At 41.3% G+C, this 20576-nt stretch overlaps 1 protein-coding gene across 1 annotated transcript in view; it reads left to right on the top strand.

The window, feature by feature from the left end:
• col16a1 (collagen, type XVI, alpha 1) overlaps nt 1–20576 on the top strand; it is a 153210-nt gene that overhangs the window by 6748 nt on the left and 125886 nt on the right. The window contains exon 2 of the mRNA XM_080735516.1: nt 15563–15682. Within this exon, the coding sequence (XP_080591642.1) occupies nt 15604–15682 (79 nt within the window). The 5' untranslated portion in view covers nt 15563–15603. The remainder of the gene's footprint in view (nt 1–15562; nt 15683–20576) is intronic.

Here is a 20576-nt window from a genome sequence, read left to right as displayed (position 1 = left end):
TGCATTGTCGAAGTGTTCCCTCCCGAGCATGATGTAACAACCGTGCTGCATATAGCCCATTGTATTTAGGCTAGCTCTCCCCTTGTCTTTTCAAAAAGGTAACCAAACTTTTTAGTGTTTCACGCGTTCCACCGTTGTTCCGCGGCACGCATGCACTTCCAAAGCACACAACTATCGATGACACATTGTACCTCCCGGCCCCCGGCCGCTATAGCAGCCCATGACGTGACGCTTACCCGATAACAGGCTCGACAAGCCAAACCCACGTTCGGTGGGGGAACCCTTCTTGGTGTATCACCTAACACGCTGTGCCACTATGGTCAGAGAGCGGCCCGGTGCTACGCTAAAACTAAGGCACCCATTGAATTCTGTGACCATGCACGGCGGACAAAATAGTGTGGATTCCAAACACACACTGCCGTTAGTTCTATCGTCTGTTTTAAGACTTTCTACGCGGATTTCATTTGTGTTAACGTAGGGTACTTCACCCATGAACAATGGTGGCGTCTGTGGACTTTTTAAAATATTTTTTTTTTCGCGACGTGGTAAATTATTTTAACGTGGACTCCAATGGAGGCGATGCGTCCGTGGGACCCCAGAACAATGACGTGAATGCGTCTCTAGGCAACGTGAATGCGTCTCTAGGCAACGTGAATGCGTCAGAGACGCGGGACGTGCACGTAATGACGTCACTGCCAACCTTAAACTGGCAGATTGAACAACACACAGGATTCGAAACAGTAATCATAGCCTGCAAGGGTAATGTAGCGTGGTTGCTGTTTCAAATCCTGTGTGTTGTTCAATCTGTTAGTTTAAGGTTTAGGAGAGAGAGGTCCAGGATATGAAACAACCTGGCCATTACGCCTGGACCTTTCATGAACTTTAAACCGGTCTCAAGTGCAAGTGTAATGGCCATACAGATCTAAATTAACCAGGAAAACAGAGGGAAAACAGACAGGAGGGCAACCCAGCACTTCTTGGCATGACCAACCTTAGACTGGCAGATTGAACAACACACAGGATTCGAAACAGTAATCATAGCCTGCAAGGGTAATGTAGCATGGTTGCTGTTTCGAATCCTGTGTGTTGTTCAATCTGTTAGTTTAAGGTTTAGGAGAGGTCCAGGATATGAAACAACCTGGCCATTACGCCTGGACCTTTCATGAACTTTAAACCGGTCTCAAGTGCAAGTGTAATGGCCAAGACAGATCTAAATTAACATGACAACACAGCATTTGATTGGTCTGTTCTGTTTGGCTAACACATGTCGTCATGAGTAGAACGGTTTCTGATTGGTCGATTCTAATGTTTAGTTACTCAACTAGCCAATCGATGAAGAATGAAAGAATCGTCCCGTGCTAATATGTTTTAACTAAGTAAACCGAAAGTGAAATATAGGAGTGGTTTGCACCGCTCAAAAAAAGTTACATGGTATAACTTTAAGGCCTGTCCATAGTCCCTCCGAAACCAAACCTTTCTTCGGAAAGGTCCGGTTCGACTGCAAAATGACGTCATTTGCGACTTATGAAAAACATTATACTGAATTAAGAGTTCGGAAAGTCCAAACTCTCTGAAGAAAAGTTCGGTTTCTAAGAGACTATGGACAGGCCTGTCTTTAGGCTTCCAGTCTTTGCACTACCTTACACATACAAGCATTCCCCCACACACATTCTTATTGCAGAGTGAGGATTTCCCTTGGGTATATTCAGTAAGGGGTCATGATCCCACAGAGAGATCTGCAGATTGTTTTCATAGAAAGATCCACTCCCCGTGTCTGTGTGTGTGTGTGTGTGTGTGTGTGTGTGTGTGTGTGTGTGTGTGTGTGTGTGTGTGTGTGTGTGTGTGTGTGTGTGTGTGTGTGTGTGTGTGTGTGTGTGTGTGTGTATGTGTGTGTGTGTGTGTGTGTGTGTGTGTGCGCGCGTGTGAGAGTGAGAGAGAGAGAGAGCGAGAGAGCGAGAGATTGAGCAACTGATAAAGAGATACAGATCTATCAGTCAGAGACTGCTCACTGCAGACAGCACAAAAGGACAGCTGGAAGACTGGGGAACCCACCAGTACCACACAATTGGCACAAATTCATTTATTCGAATTTGAAGCTCTGTGACAATGGGCTCCATGGTTGGTTGGTTGCGTGCTTGCAGAATTTCCTAATTACCCCAATTTGCCAGTTTTGCTGTTGGGCAGAACGGGGTGACGTATGTTTCATTGGACTGTTGCTGTTTGTTCCTCTCCACGTGCACGCAACACGTTCCGAGCTGCTGCTCCATCTGTAAAGGATGACAAGGATAATGTGAAACTCTGCCTGCCCTCCACAGCTGGAAATCTGGCTATACAATTAATGTAACTATCAGGCTTTATTAATATTGCTTAATAGACTTAAAGCTTAATATATTTGTGTGTGTGTGTGTGTGTGTGTGTGTGTGTGTGTGTGTGTGTGTGTGTGTGTGTGTGTGTGTGTGTGTGTGTGTGTGTGTGTGTGTGTGGGGATTAAGGTCTTCTTCTTCTTTAGGTTTTCTGGCAGGTTGCAGCCGAATGCTTTTAGGTGCATACCGCCAATTAAGGTCTTACTCAGGTACACTTGCACAATGCACATGTAGGCCTATTGGGCAGTGGGCAGATTGTCGGAGAAACAATAGAAGTAGACGAGGAAGTAGGGATGAGAAACAGTGTCATTCTCCAGGCAATCAAACTCCTATAGGGTGTGCCAAATGTAGTTCTAAGAGCGGCCATTTCTTGGGTAAACACAGGCTTACACAGGTGTTCTGATTAGACTATAGCATTAGTTCCACGCAATCAAACAATTGAAACACCTGTGTTTTTACCCAAGAAATGGCCGCTAAGGACTACAATGACGTAGCCGCTGGCGGGCCTAATATGAACTTGGAAGTTCTGAATTTCATTCAGTTTTTACCTGATTATGCTTATTTTTTATGGCATGAATTCTTTTTAGTATTTATTTATTTAGATTTATGGAGTATTATTTTATGATTTCTTTCGCTGTCTTTAACTAAGATAATCACAATTATTTGTTTATTTTCCAAGCAAAGTAATGAAGCGATCCCGGTGACCTCTACCCACTAAGCTAGTCTCTTTATTTAACCCTTAAGGATGGGAATGGGAACCCTGTTTGGAGGTTTTACCTTTCAATACAGGGACCCATTTTTATCTGGTGTAAACCAGATCATTAAAGAGATCATTTTCTGGCGAGACATTCAGGCGACCTAGGCGACCTATTTGCCGATTGGCTGTCCAATGTCACATGGTAACCGAGCTAGTTTCATGATTGGAAGCGGCCCTCCAAACGATGGGATGGGGGGTACTGCATTAGGGCCAATAGCAGGGGACTTTCCCGCTCCTCCAGGCTATGGAATCCTAGACTGGTGTAATGAAATATTTTGTCCAGCAGGGAGCACCATTCCTTCACACTTCACAGGTCAGGCCCTAGAACTCTATGGTCAGGCCCTGTGGTCACACATTTCTGGACACCAATATCTGTGTAACATCCATGCATTTATACAACTGCGAGTCTGCCGCTGCGTGCTTGATTTGGCTGTACACGCTGACTTGTTCATCAGGAAACATGCTCCCTCGTCGATTGGATTTTACAAAACAGACCCGCGTCGTCACATTGAATCCTGTTTAAGAAGAGCTTAAAACACAACTTTCTAATGTTACATTGATGACGTGAGGAACGCTAAAGTCGTCTTGGTTACATAGTAGGCTATGCGAAAATAACAAAGCTCAGAGTCGCAAATTCAATGATCGCTGCATCAGCACACACAAAACACAGGCGTGAGAGAAGTAAATGAATGAAATGGACATCACGTTTAGCCGATTCAACGATTCCAAAAGTCATACGATTGGAAGTTATTGCTACATGCGGCTACATGCGTCTCATGCTGGTTTTGTTATGCAATAGCCAGGGTCCAGGGAGTGCACAGAATTTTAGAGAGGCATGGGCTGACATTTCTAAAAGGGCCTTTTCATACGGATAAAAGTTAAGGGCTCAAGCCCCTTTTGCTGTATGTGCGCACGTGCCTGGCGACCAGCGCGTCACATTACAGACTTATCATTTCAATACGTTTCTTTGCAAAAACACATTTCTTTTAGAAAACATTTGTATTCTTGTTTCTCCCAGTGTTATGGTTTTTAATGTGTAAATATAGCACTTTATTATGGGGAAAAACGTGTGTAGGCCTATTTTCCTTTTTTAAATCGCTAAAATAGCGCATTTTTGAACACATTTCCTTAACGGTTAACGGTTAATTAACTGATAAGGCCTGACGGTTATCGGTTAAGAAAAAATCTCCATTTGGCCATCCCTAGACATATAGCCTACAGTAAGTTAGAATATTATGAAATATACATGAGAAAGAACACCAACACTAACTTCAACACACCAATACACCAGATTTTAAATTGACTGTGTCGATTCTTGTTAGGTTGTTGTTAATGTTTCAGAAGGTTTTGATGGCATTTTTAGAATCGGCCTAACATACATACCAAGAAATTTGCTATTTTCAAACCATGAGAATTATTAAACATATACCACAGTTCCTACAAGGAGAAGCACATTTTAGCTTTACAACGCAACAGGGATAGCAGGATGATCACAGCTGTTGATCATCTCAAAGCCCACCAGCGCACAACATCTGTAGGCGTTTAGTCCCAGTCCCTGAAGACGTTCAGGTCTCTCTCATTGTTCTTCTCTTTCCTGTATATTAACTCCATGGTCAGTGGCAGGGCCTTTAGGGCTTGTGGGCCAGTCCAGCATCATCATACTCCCTTACTGCCTTCATTTGCTAGAGGCGGCTGCGTTGCTGGGAGACCAGAGCATACAGAGAGAGAGAGAGAGAGAGAGAGAGAGAGAGAGAGAGAGAGAGAGAGAGAGACATGCAGAATTTCAAATTAGTTTTATCTCTGGGGTTTAACCTAGGGTGACCAGACGTCCCGGTTTGGCCGGAACTGTCCCGTTTTCAAGCTGCGTGTCCCGGTGTCCCGACAAATATCCAAAACACTAATATGTCCCGGTTTTCAACATTCACTACAAAATTGTCCCGGTTTTCACCAGAATTAAAATAATAGTAGCTGTTTTCAGTGGTTGCATAGACATTTATCATGTTCCTTTCATGAAAACATGCTCATGTAACTAATCAGAAAACATGAACAAATACATTGCGTGGCTGAATTCAACGCTGAGGCTGTTTTGCAATCACTCACTGCCTGTATGCAACCCTGCGGCGCGTACACGAACGTTAGAGAATGGGCACGCGCCTGCGCGGTAACGTGCACGGTTTTAGGCAACAGTGGTTCAGGTCCCGGTTTGAGCAACTGAAAATATGGTCACCCTAGTTTAACCCCCTCTCATGTACACTATGTTGTCCTTTATCTTTTTGGTTATCCACTTTCTTCTTTTCTTAATTTTGTTTTGTATAATAGTCTATAGGTATATGAAAAGTGCAAACTTGATGCTGTCTTTGATAGGTATGTTCAAATGTTTGATGTACAACATGGCCTTTCCCTTTAGATGCTGCTTGAACCGTTTGATATTTGATTATATGCTAGAAAACTCAATATAAACATAGACCACAAAAAATGAAAGATTCTGGTAAGAATAAAAGCACATTACTGTTATATACTGCACTTTGTATTCTGACCAAAAGCAAGTCAAGTAGCACAGGGCATACTGTTTGAACTTGCTAATGATCACTGTAATCATGAAGGTTGTAATAATGATTGCAGCCTTGGAGTGCTGAGTGCTCAAACACATAATGCAAAGCTGTAATTGACCACCACTCACCCGTACATGCTTTGTGCTTACTTTTAGTTTCCATCTGGCTTATTTTCATCAGCATGTGTGTGTGACTTATCACCCCATTAATACCTCTTGTAACCTAATATACATTGTTATACCTTATTCAATCCGGGACAGCATTTGTGTCATATTTTAGTTGCTATACATACATATCTGTCTATTGTATGTCTATCTCTGTCTGTCTAATCTTCATGAAGGTTATTATTTATTTATTGTGGAATAACATTTTGAACTGTTTGGATTTAGAAGGCATTTCAAACATGTCAGCTAAACCGCATGTGTAAAGTTCAATGGTAGGCAGTAGCACCCAGAGACCACGGTAAATCAAACCAAGTTTGAAGTGTGCAGTGGTGTGTGTGTGTGTGTGTGTGTGTGTGTGTGTGTGTGTGTGTGTGTGTGTGTGTGTGTGTGTGTGTGTGTGTGTGTGTGTGTGTGTGTGTGTGTGTGTGTGTGTGTGTGTGTGTGTGTGTGTGTGTGTGTGTGTGTGTGTGTGTGTGTGCGTGCGCGCGCGTGCGTGCGTGGCTGTGTGTGTAGCAGTTAATTTCAGGGTCCTGTGTGTGTGAGACACAATACAACAGCGCCACTTGGTCACCAGCGGTATTGCAGCTCATGCTACGGCCATGTGGACATAGGAACGGACAAAGTGACTCTTAGGAGACGGTGTGGCCACCGCTCAAAGAAATAGGCTACCGTATATGATGCCTTAACGTCCCAAATAGCTATATTGTCTGGACAGGTAAGAGTCTGAAATAAATGTACAATCCACAAGGAGGGCTAAGCTTGTTGTTGAGTGGGAGCATAATTTGACACATGTACTACATTGCCTGGCAGAAAACGCCAGCAGGGCCCCTGTAGGCCATCAGGTGAGTATCTATGTTCCTCAACCCTGTGTCCTTGGCTCAAGCAGAGCGCCACGCCGTGTACCTCCCCAGGGGACAGTGCAGGTTGTTTCTGTTGCCCGAAAGGACAGGGGTGTGTGTGTGTGTGTGTGTGTGTGTGTGTGTGTGTGTACAGAGACTTAGTAGTAGCCTATATGTCTGCCTTTATGCCTGGAGGGCCCCCGCTGTACCTGTCAACTCCTCAGAGTTATGAGGTCCGCACAGGCCTACATGTCGAGGGCAAGTTGAGGTCAGCAGGGATGTAATTGTGTGTTTGTGTGCATGCATGGCGGTGGTAGGGGAGAGCGAGGTTGGTAAGAGTTATGGAGGATGATTATTTTTTTTAGACGTGGCATATTTGTGTGCATAGTGTAAAGTAACTAAGTACTTTTACTTAAGTACTGTACCTAAGTACAGTTTTGAGGTTTTTGTACTTTACTTGAGTATTTCCCAATTCCAATACTTTTACTTCTACTCCACTACATCTGGGATCCAAATGTTGTACTTTTACTCCACTACATTTATTTGAAAACTTGAGTTACTAGTTACTTTGCAGATATACATTATTATATTATAAAACATACATTTATCCACTTTAGCCCTATTTTAGACCAAGGCTATTTGAAAATAGCCGATCTACAAGCTCACAACACGTCGCATCACAACGCGTTGTGAGCTTATAGATCTGATATTTTCAAACATTTTGATACTTTAAAGGGATATTCCACTTTCAACAGGGAGCAGTGGTAGGGCCTCTCTCCACACACACCCATTGTAACTTCAAACTTCATTTTAACCATGATAGATTCATTAAAAACACCCATTATTTTTTCTGGTGACTCATTTTACCTTCCTTTTTTTTGTTATTTTTTATTTTTCAGGTTTTTCTTTTCAGACAAACATGACTAACAGACTTGGACCTACACAAAAGACAAAAGACATACGAGAAATTATACATACAGATAATAGACAAATAACGGGGGAGGAAAAAAAAGTATATATACATCTCAAGTGGTAAAAAGCTTCAAAAAAAGAGAAGGGGGGCACAAGGAACTCTCGCCCATGTCTCACCGCCCCCATGGGAAGAGAAAGAAAACTACTGTTATCCTCTACCCCCATCTGAACAGTGCGGCACGGGCCAGAATCCTGCAGTGCCTTATCATGCGTGTGCGTACATGGTGGTGGGATGTCGATCATATTATCATAACCAGACTTACATACAAGGATCATAAGCCAACCTAAATCAGTTGCCCCCTTCTAGAAAATCTAAGAAGGGGGACCATACTTCGAGAAACACCTCTGCCTTGTCTTGCATTTCATACTTAAGCCTCTCCAAGGGTAACAAAGACATTATTTGGGCCATCCACATATGTTCGTTTGGGATTTCATCAGTCTTCCATAACGTCAAAATGCATTTTTTGGCCAAAAACCTAAAAAAATCAAACAGCTTCCGATGTGAGGAGCTCATGGGTACATTTAGATCCACTCCTAAGAGGTATAGAATAGAAGATTTCCTCAGTTTTGACTTAAATATCTTTTCAATTGAAGCATGAATTGTTTGCCAAAAGGGTTTAATTTTGGAACAAAACCAGAACATGTGTGAATATGTGCCCAAAGTTAATTTACATTTATTACATAATGGCGAATACTCCTGGGACATTTTGTTTAAACAGACTGGAGTTAAAAACGTTTTGAAAATAAATTTATAGTTGTGTTCCAGTACTCTAGCCGGAAGCGAAGATGGGTTTACTTTTGCACATATCATTGTCCATGTTTCTTAATCTATAGTTAGATTTAAGTCTAATTCCCATAGCCTTTTCAGAGGTTGGAAGGATGAAGTCACTCTACCATTAAGAATTTTATAGATCTTTGACGTAAATTTAGACATAGATTGATTGCTGAAAAACATTTTTTCTATTTCGTCTACTTGAAATCTAAATATGTTTTTCTTAATCAAGGATTGTAAAAGATGTCTCACCTGTAAGTACTGAAACAGGTTTGCAGAGGACAAACCATATTCTTCCTTTACCTCTGAAAAGGATTTCATATCTATGTCTCTGAATAGACAACCCAGATTGTTAACGCCTTTAATTGTCCACCTATGTAAACCTTTCTCACTTAAGCTTGCTGGTAAATCGGGATTATGAGAAATGGGTGAAAGTACAGATATATGCTTGTTAATTTTGCAGTATTTCTTACAATTTGGCCAAACTGATAAGATACTATTAATTACGAAGGATTTATTCGGCCCTGCCAGAGTCTTGTTTATAAATGGAATAGATTTTAGCGGAATTGGGTGACTGAATTGGGATTCTATTGGTTTCCAAAGAGAGTCTTCCGAATCATGAAACCATTCAGTCATTCGTTTAATTTGAGCCGACCAGTAGTATAACTCAAGATTAGGCAGAGCTAAACCTCCTTCTTTATATGGTTTACATAAAGTGGCCAAAGAGATTCGCACTTTTTTGTGGTTCCAGAGAAATTTAGAAATATCTGCATTTACATTTTTAAAGAATAATGCTGGAATGGGACAGGGTAATGACTGAAATAAGTAGTTTAATCTTGGTAATAAGTTCATTTTTACTACATTTATCCGACCTATAAGTGTTAGAGGTAAGTTGGTCCATACATCGATGTCCTCCTTGATTTTTTGCACAAGCGGTGTGTAGTTGCGGTTGAATAAGTTATCAAGTGTTGGAGAGATACACACACCAAGATAGGTAAAGCCTTCTTTTGTATGTTTAAAAGGAGACAGAGTGTTAAATCTGTCATCGTCGTTATGGTTAAGTGGACAAAGAATAGATTTTGATAAATTTATTTTATAGCCGGAAAGGGAGCCATATAAGTTAATTATGGATAGTAAATTTGGAATTGATTGGTCTAAATTAGATATAAATAGTAAGGTGTCATCGGCATATAAAGAAATCTTATGCTCCGAATTTCCGGCAACTATGCCTTTAATATTGTGATTCAGTCTAACTGATTGGGCAAATGATTCAGCGACGAGTGCATATAAAGAACCGGATAACGGACATCCTTGCCTAGTCCCTCTCGCCAGTTTAATTTTTTTTGAAAGAAAGCCATTTGTGAAAACTTGTGCTGTTGGAGAACTATATAATGTTTTTATGCAGTTTATGAACATGGGGCCGAGACCGAAATGTGCCAGGGAGGAGAGGAGAAAGCTCCAGTCCACGCGATCGAAGGCCTTGTCTCCATCAAGCGATATAATTGCGGATTCACCTCCACTCTTATTTACATAGTCAATTATATTTACCAGGCGGCGTATGTTGTCAGCACCATGGCGACCTTTAACAAAGCCTGTCTGGTCATTTTTTATCAGAGATGGAAGAACAAGGTCCAATCGCTTAGCTAAAAGCTTGGCGAGGATTTTATAGTCTGCATTAAGGAGTGAAATTGGCCTATAGGATGAACATTCATGCATATCTTTGTCTTTTTTTTTAATAAGTGTGATCGCTGCCTCTTTCATAGAACCTGGGATAATATTGCAGTCAGCAAATTCCTTTACCATAGGCATAAAGAGTGGCTGTAAATCAGACCAGAAATGTACATAGAATTCTACAGGGAGTCCGTCAAGGCCAGGACTTTTCCCAACAGACATTGCCTTAATGGTGTCATAGACTTCTTCAGATGAAAATGGGGTGTTTAAAAGCAAGCGTTCTTCAAGAGTAACCTTGGGTAGGTTAGCAGCTTGTAGAAAAGAGTCAATATTTTCACTGGCTGGAGAAACATGTGCTTGATAAAGGTTATTAAAAAACGTAAAAAAAGCGTCATTAATCTCCATCGGGTCATATGAAATGACTTGATTATGTGTCCTAATTGCTTTGATCTCACGTTCTGCTTGTTCTTTTTTAAGTTGATATGACAGCAATTTTCCTATTTTATTATTAAATTCATAGTGTTTTTGTCTAGAAAATAGCAATAACTTTTTAGTGTCATTAACATATTCAAGTTCCAGCTTAGCTTTAGCAATTGAGAAGGCCTGCCGATTTTCATCTGAAGGGTTAAATTTATTTATTGCATCCAAGTGTTTTACTTGGTTCTCTAGTATTGTTCTGGCCTTTTGGGACTCCTTTTTTTTAAATGAAGCATATGAAATTATGTAGCCACGAAAAGTAGCTTTTGCTGCATCCCATAAGGTGGATGCGGTCACCCCTGAATGTTTGTTATCGTTATAGAAATCAATAATTATCTTCTTAAAATATGAGTCAAAATCAGTGTCATTTAACAATGAAGTATTAAACTTCCAGCTCTTAGCCTGGGGCTTGGGTTGGGTCAACTTAATGTCAAGAAAGATGGGAGCGTGATCCGAGATGATTATCTGTCCTATGTCACATTTTGATACTGAGTGGACCATACTACTTGGAATTAAAAAATAGTCTAATCTTGAGAAGGATTTATGTGGGTTTGAAAAAAAGGTATAATTTCTGGATATAGGATTGAGCTCTCTCCATGCATCTATGAGTCCAACTTCTTCACACAGCCCATTAAGGGCTATGGAGGATCTTGATCTCACCACTGCAGGAGGTGCCTTATCAATAAGAGGGTTCATGAGAAGATTAAGATCTCCGGCAATTAAGCCCACACCTTTACAGTGATAGCTAAACAGTGTAACCATCTCAGCCATGAACTCAGGGCAATCCTCATTAGGTGCATATACATTCAACAGTGTTATATGCTGACCAAACAATGTACCAGCAATTAAAATGTATCTGCCCTCTGAGTCAAGTATTTGGGTTTCAAATATGAAGGGAGTTTGTTTATCAATAATAATAGCAACTCCTCTACTATTAGATCTGAATGAGGACGAATAAACCTGCCCAACCCAGCCCTGTCTAAGCTTTAAGTGTTCTATTGAGGTCATATGAGTTTCTTGTAATAAGGCAATAGAAGTTTTATGTTTTTTTAGATGTGTTAGAACTGTTCTGAGCTTGATGGGTTGGCCTAAGCCTCTAACATTCCAGGATGTAATATTTAGATTAGACATATTATGCTTGAAGTAAGGTTAACTAATATTCGCAGCTGGCTAGTAGGAGTATATCGGCTGTCAATGGAAAATTCAACATCCACCTGGGGTAACACACAGCTATAATGTTTACATTCAGATTGATAGCAATACCACTTGAAATCAAAGAAAATTAAATACAAGACACATTCGGGATGGTGAGTAAAAGCAAACAAAAAACAAAACAAACACATAAACATTACACAGAACAAACATGCAGACATACATTCATTTATGGTGCCGAGTAGCACCATGAGAACACAAATCTCTAAGGGGCTATGTCTCATTACCCGGGAAAGGGGAAAGAAACCCTTTTTTTCTTTTTTTTTTTCTGAAGCACGTCACTTCCAAAAAGCAAAATAAATAAATAAAATAAATACTAATAATGGGTAATAATTAGTTAGATAATAATATAAATTAAATTGTTAGTAAGAATAGAATTTAAATAATAATAATAATAATAATTAAATAATAGTAATAGGGGTAATAATAATAGTCTAAATGCAAATCTTGCTTGTCAATGGCCTATTATGGCCTATATTTTCCTCTTCTGTATTTCATATTTCAGATCTTTAATTTAGGAAAACCTGAAGGGTGTCATTTACCAAAGCTTACCCAGGGAGGGTGAAATTAAATAGATCAATTTTAACCAATTACTCATCTTGCAGGAATCCTGAATCTTGAACAATTATTTTATTCAATGATATCAATAGGATCGAAAAAATAAAGGTAGAGTGGAGCAGAGCTGAAAGGCCTACCCACTCAAAATAAGAAATCAAACATGATAATTATACAGAGCATATTACTAGTAGACTGAGTAATTCATCTTCATCCAATTATGGCTTACAGGCTCTTCTCTTTGGTAGCTTATACAAAAATAATGAAAAAGACAAAATGTATTTATATATACTTTTTTTTTTACAAAAACGAAAGGAAAAGGAAAAAAAAGGCCAGAGAGGAAGTAATAGTAATAATGATAGCCTTTACACAGGTTTGAAATGGTAAATATTCGTTTTGAGGACCATCTTAGTTAATGAAAGATGCAACCTTGCAGTATGTAAAGTCTAGACACTAAAAAAAGAAAAATATCTCTGCCTCTGACAGTGCACAGATGCGCCCAGACAGGCCGTTAAGGTCCACTTGGTTACGTCTATGCACTCCCGAGGCAGAGCACCATAAAAGAGAAATGTAGAAAGAAAAGGGAGAAAAAAAAATATATATATATATAAAAAAGAAAAGTGACCAAACTAAAACATCTATAAACCAAAATATATGTCAAATATCTATAGCTCAGTCAGTTCATTGCCAAAGTACAAAGAAAAGTAGTAAAAATGATAAGCTACTGGATAATAAACAAAAAGAAACAAAAACAAAAAAACAAAAATATATATAGGCCTATCTGTAAAAAAGATTAGACTGTGGGGGCACACATTACCACAATTCACAACTGCCCGTGAGATATAACGTGTGTGAATAAACAAACACGAAACATCTCATGGGACAGAGGTTGTTCTTGCAGTTTATCCACATAAATAGTCACAAAGCACTTTCTTATATAAATGCCCCCATCATTTTCCTTGTCAATAAATGGAACGTAAAGGACAGAACGAAACACACACGAGGGCCGGGGATCCGTACCACCAATGTCTCAGTTTACATAAGTAAAATGTGTATGAATAAACACGAAACGTTCCATGGGGAGTAGGTTCATCCTGCGGTTTATCCACATTGTCAGACAATACAAGCCCTCGTCCTCTTCTTTATCCACGAGTGGAAAATAACGTTCAAATCGAAATAAAGCGAAAGAGGAGAGGGTAAATAAGGATTACTGTGGGTCGCGCCACTCGCATGGACTCACACGTATAACAATAACAATGTCTCAGTTCAGTGGATCATAAGCGATAAGCCCAGCCATCAGTTCATGCATCAGACATCATATTAATTAAATGGATTGGGGCTTACCTTCCTAATACGTGAGCAGGCCGTGTTTTTTCGATAACTTTTTTCATTTATTTTTAATAATTATTTGGGAAAATGGAAAAAATGAAATACAAAATAATAATTATTAAAAATAAATGAAAAAAGTTATCGAAAAAACACGGCCTGCTCACGTATTAGGAGGGTAGTATGAGTCACCAGAAAAAAATAATGGGTGTTTTTAATGAATTTATCATGGTTAAAATGATGTTTGAAGTTACAATGGGTGTGTGTGGGGAGAGGCCCTTGGCCTGGAGGGCCTGGTAACATTTACATACAATATCTAAATATTCAATCAAGCTAATTAAAAACTGTTCAGGGTGTTCATAAAAGCCTGATTAGATGATAAAATGACCAAAAGTTTTTTTGAAAGTGAAATATCCCTTTAAGTATACTAGAAGCTCAGGCGACCTTCGGGCGGCCGAGTGTCTAGTCGGCAACCTGGCCAACTCGGGAACGATGTAAATAGGGAATGAATGTCCTGCCCTTTAATGCAAACCCCATTATACCTGTTTTCATAGGATCCGTTTTGACCATCTGTTTGCCTGTGTCCATTTATGCCATATGGAGATATTTGTCTGTCTACGTCCATTTTATGCCCATATATGGATATCTCTGTAGGACCCGTTTTGACCATCTGTTTGCCTGTGTCCATTTATACCCATATATGGAGTTATCTGTCTGTCTGCGTCCATTTTATGCACATATATGGAGATATCTGTATCTGTCTGTCTGCGTCCATTTTATGCCCATATATGGAGATTTCCGGTTCCGGAAAACCCTGATGTCAGACATCAGAATCCGAAACTTTCGTGCCGATTCCGGAAAATCGCTCGGGTCGGGTCGAGGCCGGGCACTGCACTACCTCCTGCAGCGGGGAACGCACGTGCCGAATTTGAAATAGGGAATGAATGCCCCACCCTTTAATGCAAACCCCAGTGTGTGTGTGTGTGTGTGTGTGTGTGTGTGTGTGTGTGTGTGTGTGTGTGTGTGTGTGTGTGTGTGTGTGTGTGTGTGTGTGTGTGTGTGTGTGTGTGTGTGTGTGTGTGTGTGTGTGTGTGTGTGTGTGTGCGCGCGCACACGCGCACATGTGGGTATGCATGTTCGTGCATGCATGTTGTCGGGCCACGTGGAAGCATCTGGTGCAACATAGTTGTGGAACTGTCTCCAGATGTGTTTGTGTGTTTTGACTTTGTTCTGACCCGACTCCATTGGGAATGATTGTACTGTACTTTCATGTGCACGGGCTTTGTTTATGTGTGTGTTTGCATATGTGGACGTTCTCTTTGTCATTACGGACGGAATTTGCACATAAATGTTTGTTAGCGTCGGCAATGTGCATGTGCATGCAGTTCGATGTGTGTATCCCTACAATAGTACACTGTGTGTGTGTGTGTGTGTGTGTGTGTGTGTGTGTGTGTGTGTGTGTGTGTGTGTGTGTGTGTGTGTGTGTGTGTGTGTGTGTGTGTGTGTGTGTGCACGTACGTACGTGCGCGTGCATATGTGTGTGACGCAGCTGTCCAGTCAAAGGCCACCCAGATGGTCAGCATAATCATCATAATCAGACTTTATATAGTTACACTCCTTAATGAGAGACACTTTGGTTCGTTCATACATCTCTAACAAAGCCCACATCATACCTCATGATTAGCACATCCACTGTGATTGACTCATAAATATACATCAACATCTAATCAGTAGTCAGGCATAATGTGCAGCTGTCGGAAATGGCAAGCGTGGCAGGCATCGCTGGAGGGCTCGCTTATAAAATGTATGAAGCGCACGCCGTGACTTAGTTGACTATGCCCTTTGCTCTCTCTTTTTCTGTCTGTCAATCCATTGGTCTCTCTCTCTCTCTCTCTCTCTCAGCTAGTGGTGGAGGTGAGGTGTATCCAGGGGGGAAGTGAACCATGTGGCCTCTCTTCTTCTCCGTCACTCTGCTGTCCCTCAGCAGCCTGGGATCATGTGACACGCTGTCATCAACACAAGGTGAGATGCCCTCTTCCTCCCGTGGGAGTTTTTAAATGAAGAGAGCTCCGCAACTCTATGGCTTCCAGCTTCCCCTTTCAAACGGCCTCTCTGCCAGCCTGATCCGATTTCCAGAAGGAACTTCTAATCCTTATTTTCACTGTGGTGGCACCTCCAACAAATGTAGTGTCCCCAACGATTGGCTTCGGAGGGCATCAAAGGCCCTATTTTAATTGATTGAAGGTTTTTCAAGGAGTTTCAATGGCGTTCCGTAAACAATTATCCCTTACTTAGAGTAGTTTAACTTTTTGCTGTTGTCATCTTCCGATCTATCATTTGATGCTTTGTATGGTCCAGTTAATGCAAACCTTTATCTGCTATATTAAGCCAGATACATTTTTGAGATATTTTAGCCCATTTAGCAACATGTAGGTCAGCTGTCATGCAAGAGACATTTCCCATAACTTGCGCCAGCGCGGCAGAAACATGTACGGTATGTGGAGATGTTCAGAAGGAGAACTCCAGACAAATTTGACCTGTGCATCATTTCTTCATCTTTTTGGACCGTAGCGATTGTCAAATATTCCAGTTTAGAGTGCCAATGACCCCAGTAGCTGCAAAGCTTTCAGCAAAACTATCATTAAAACAAGACCAAATTTAATTGCAGATATTATATTTAGCAATGAGCGTAACTGATTTGAAAATAACAGGTTTAGTGATAAAAAATGAAATCATTTCCAACAGCCACTTGCTGTAATGTAATGTAATTATAATCAGAGTATGTGTCATGCATATTTTACTCAATTTGATTGGTTTTCTAACTTTAATGTGCTTGAAGTGTGCTCTGTGACACTGTATTAGAACGAAAATCGCACAATGCCTTGCGAGCTTATAGATCACCTATTTTCTATAGTGGTTTAAATGACTTGGACTGGGGTAAGGGGCAGAGAAACTTGATTTGACATCCCTAGCTTGGATTCTACCTCCATTTCCTCCACTGTCATAGTAGCCATGGTGGTAATAAGGCCATTGTGCATAGTCCTCTATCTGTACTACATTAGTCTGCTGTGGCCACTGCAGCTGATTGATTCCCAAGAATTGAATCGTAAATCTACATGGTATGTTGTAAAAGGAAACTAGTATTTCCCAATTGGAGAACATTCATCCTACGGCTGAAATACAGGGAAGTTTTATATTCCATACAGTTTCTCTCGGGCTATGAGCAATTATGCAGCCGTAATTCATTACTGCATGCAATAAAAAGTGGCAAAACAATATAGAGGCAGCAGTGGCTCAGGAGGTAGAGCGGCCGTTTGGAAATCGGTTCAATTCCCGGCTCCCCCTGGCTTTGTGTCGAGGTGTCCTTGAGCAAGACACTGAACCCCTCCCGATGAGCAGTTTGGTGCCTTACATGGTGTCCTCCACAGTCGGTGTGAATGCTTGTGTTGCAGTTTCACTTAAAGTGCACTGTTGCACTCTGAATGTATTTGTTTTTATTCTGCAAAGCACTTTGAGTTGCCTTGGTGTATGAAAGGTTCTGTATAAATATAGTGGCCTTGCCTTGCCTTAAATGGGTGAATGTAATGCCCATTGTGAAGCCCTTTGGAATGGATAAGGGTGCTACTGTATATGCACCATTTACCAATACATGTAGTTTCAGAGTAGCAATGCACGATGCATAACCATTTCTGACAGACTTTGAGGCATATCGAACAGTGTCATCACTAGGAATGGAGCTTGTTAATTTTTCTGATAATGAGCACCTTATCCATCCTCTGATCTATTTAGCCGGGCTTTTATCGACCCCGCTATTGAGCGTTTTCTAATATTTTGTGGAAAGATATCAGACGACAAATTCTGAACATAACTGGTATATTTTTTTATTGGCCAGTTGTTGTGACTGTGAGTTTGTGGCTGACCAACATCTATGAAGATGACAATTGACAAAAGTAACAAATATCATTAAAACAATCATTCATTAGTGTGCAATAAGTGTTAAATGGCTTTATATTATGGATAATATGTAATCATTTCTTGATCGCCTCTTGTCTTGATTGTTTGAACATGACATCATGGGCCTCTGTGCTCGATAACAAGCTTGATAAGCCCAAAGCTTATTGATACCGGGTACTCAATAAATCTGTTATCAGGTTATCGAGCTACCCTTGTTTAGGGCTCCATCCCTAGTCATCACGTGCACGTGTGTGTGTGTGTGTGTGTGTGTGTGTGTGTGTGTGTGTGTGTGTGTGTGTGTGTGTGTTGAGCCTCGGGACATGAGACATTTCTGTGAATGAATGTGAATGAGGTGTAATTGTAGCCCATGCTTGTGGTTGGTGGCTGTTGGTAATGCTGTGGCAGAGAGGCGTGTGTTTACTACATGCGGTTGTGTCCCATAAATCAATCTGAGACTCTACTTGGTATCTTAAAGATCCAGTATTACATTTTATTGTCAAACGTCAATGTTGGGGGTGTCTTTTTTATCTTCATTCTTCAGCTTCAGCTGTTCATGGCAGTTGCTTCTGTTGATCACGATGTCCAGCACCTAGCACTTGTTTCATGTCATTTCATCTTTCGGGAACAGATTTAGAGCTGCCATTGAAAATGCATACAGCATCTTTATGAGCTTCTACTGTGTGACAACCTCACTGATCAACAACAGACCGACTGACTTTTGATGAGAATTCATTGATTCTCCAATGAAATCAGAGTATTAAATGACCTAATGTTTTACAGAAATCTTAAACCGCTTTTATATTTACAGCCGGCAGGTTTGTTTCTTAAGGGCCATCGGTCATATTCTCACAATTTGTGTGCTATGGCTGCACTTGACAGAGAGAAGAGGCAGGGAAAAAAACCAAGTGATAGAGAGGCGTAGAGAGCTCCATGTTTCCCAAACTGTCATACGCCTTCGGAGGTACAGTATATGTCAGAGTGCTTTCTGAGAACCCCCACCCCTCCCAGCCAAAACCCCACATAGCTTCCAGGGCTCTGGGGGGACCGTCCCTCTCGGGAGATCCCAGCCGCGGTGCCTCAGATGAGGCTGAGTCAGCCTGCCGCTCCCCCGAGAGTCTCCCTGCAGTGGCTGGAAGGAAGTGCTTTCTCAAGTGGAGCTAAAGCACTTTGTCACAGCGAGTGCCACACACACTCACTGTTCCCCAGCTCATCTGAAACGGTGCTAGCTGTTAATTTGCTGACGATAGGAAAGCAGGTTTAAATAAAAACTACTCTTGAGGAGTCGTGCTTGGGTGACCATGCTCATGCTGCTCTGCATTGCGTCACGCATAGAGGCCAGAACCAAGCGTGTTCGTTGTTTGAAAATCAATGTTTTCTTATTGCCGTATTGTGGAATATGAGTTGACACTGGACCGCATGAAGTGCCTTATAATTACTGCTAAACAAGTAACACACTGTATGGGCTAGAAGCGACCGTAAGGTCGTGCTGAAATGCGTCTGTGAAACTGCGTGTTATACACAACAATTCCCCCGAAAGAAGACCAGTAAGACTCCCTAATCGGGAGATAGCGACCGTCAGGTCGCATACACAAACTTTCGAAAGCAATGGTAGCCAATCAGCAGGGAATATGGACAAGTGGCTTGGGATGACAATGTTTCCAAATATGGAGACACCTGACATTACAGTACTGACATTACAGATGGCATTACAGTTTATTTGATACCATGGGAAAACACTTGGAAAAACACACAAAGTCATGTATTAGAGTGGTTAGAACCGCTCAAAATATGAAGAGCATATGAAATTATACTATTGGAATCACAAAAGTAGATCAAATCAATCTCTGTCTCACTCACACGAAGCACACGGCTGACCAGCTCTACTTAAAACTATATAGTAACCATAATATGCCATGTATCGGATCTTTAGCCAAACAGTTATGATTAGGCCTTCACACCTCAAAAAGCTGGATTCATTCTTCAAATCAACCGGATCAAAGACGCAGTGGGCAGTGGCTAGCCTATGAGGTAACGAGTGATTCACACCCAATAGGTGTTTTTATTGGATGTGATTTCTCCATCGTGATGCTTTCCCATCAAAGCACTCACATAAACTTTGCTCTTTTAAAAAAAATCTTTTAAAGAGTAAGCAGGCTAGATTCGCTCACTGCACTGGGAAGTGAACGATGCCAGGCAAAGGCAGAAGACGGGTGACCAGCAGTACGCAAAACAGTGTGACAGGCTCTGCAAATCAACTGTGGTAATACTTAATTTGCTCATGTTACTTGTTAAAAGCAACATTTTATTAAGACATGACAGTGCAAAATGGAATCTCAATTTTATATATATATATATATATATATATATATTATATATATATGTTACAGTACGTTTGGGTAACTCAGTACGTTCATTGTAAGAGCGCTTGTTTTGTCGTTCACCACACACCAATCACCACCAGATGGCGACGACAGCCATTCACTAGTGAAGGCGCTGACGTCACTCGTTTGCGACTCTCTTTCTTTATTTACTAGCCTAGCTCTGCAGTGTTTAGCCATTAGCTTACTATGAGCTAGGGAGCGCTCCATTGTAGTCACTTGGACAGGGCGTTTATCGTGGGCTTGCCCAGGCTTTACGGCCTGGGCATAAATATAACGATTGCATTCACCACGGCTTCGTAACTCGCGCGGCGCTCCGCCGGCCGCACGGCCCTGGCCTGCTCTTCGCCCCCGAGCACCGCAGGCGCGAGTGGCCGCGAAGAGTCCGCTGGCCTTCGCGCCGCTTGCAATGTCGTGGACAATCGAGCGGCTCCGCCTGGAGGACGTTGTTGTGGCGACCGCTTGTTCCGCCCCGTGCCGCACGACAAGTGCTCCGTTTCTCGACCGTACTGTTTCTCTATCAAACCGTGACATATATATATATATATATAAAATAGAATAACCACATTTTATTTCCAAAAGGT

The sequence above is a fragment of the Nannobrachium achirus genome (assembly GCF_963921795.1).
Source record: "Nannobrachium achirus genome assembly, chromosome: 10".
Lineage (NCBI taxonomy): Eukaryota > Metazoa > Chordata > Actinopteri > Myctophiformes > Myctophidae > Nannobrachium > Nannobrachium achirus.
Note: the sequence above shows the minus strand (reverse complement) of the source record. Positions and strands in the feature narration are given on the sequence as shown.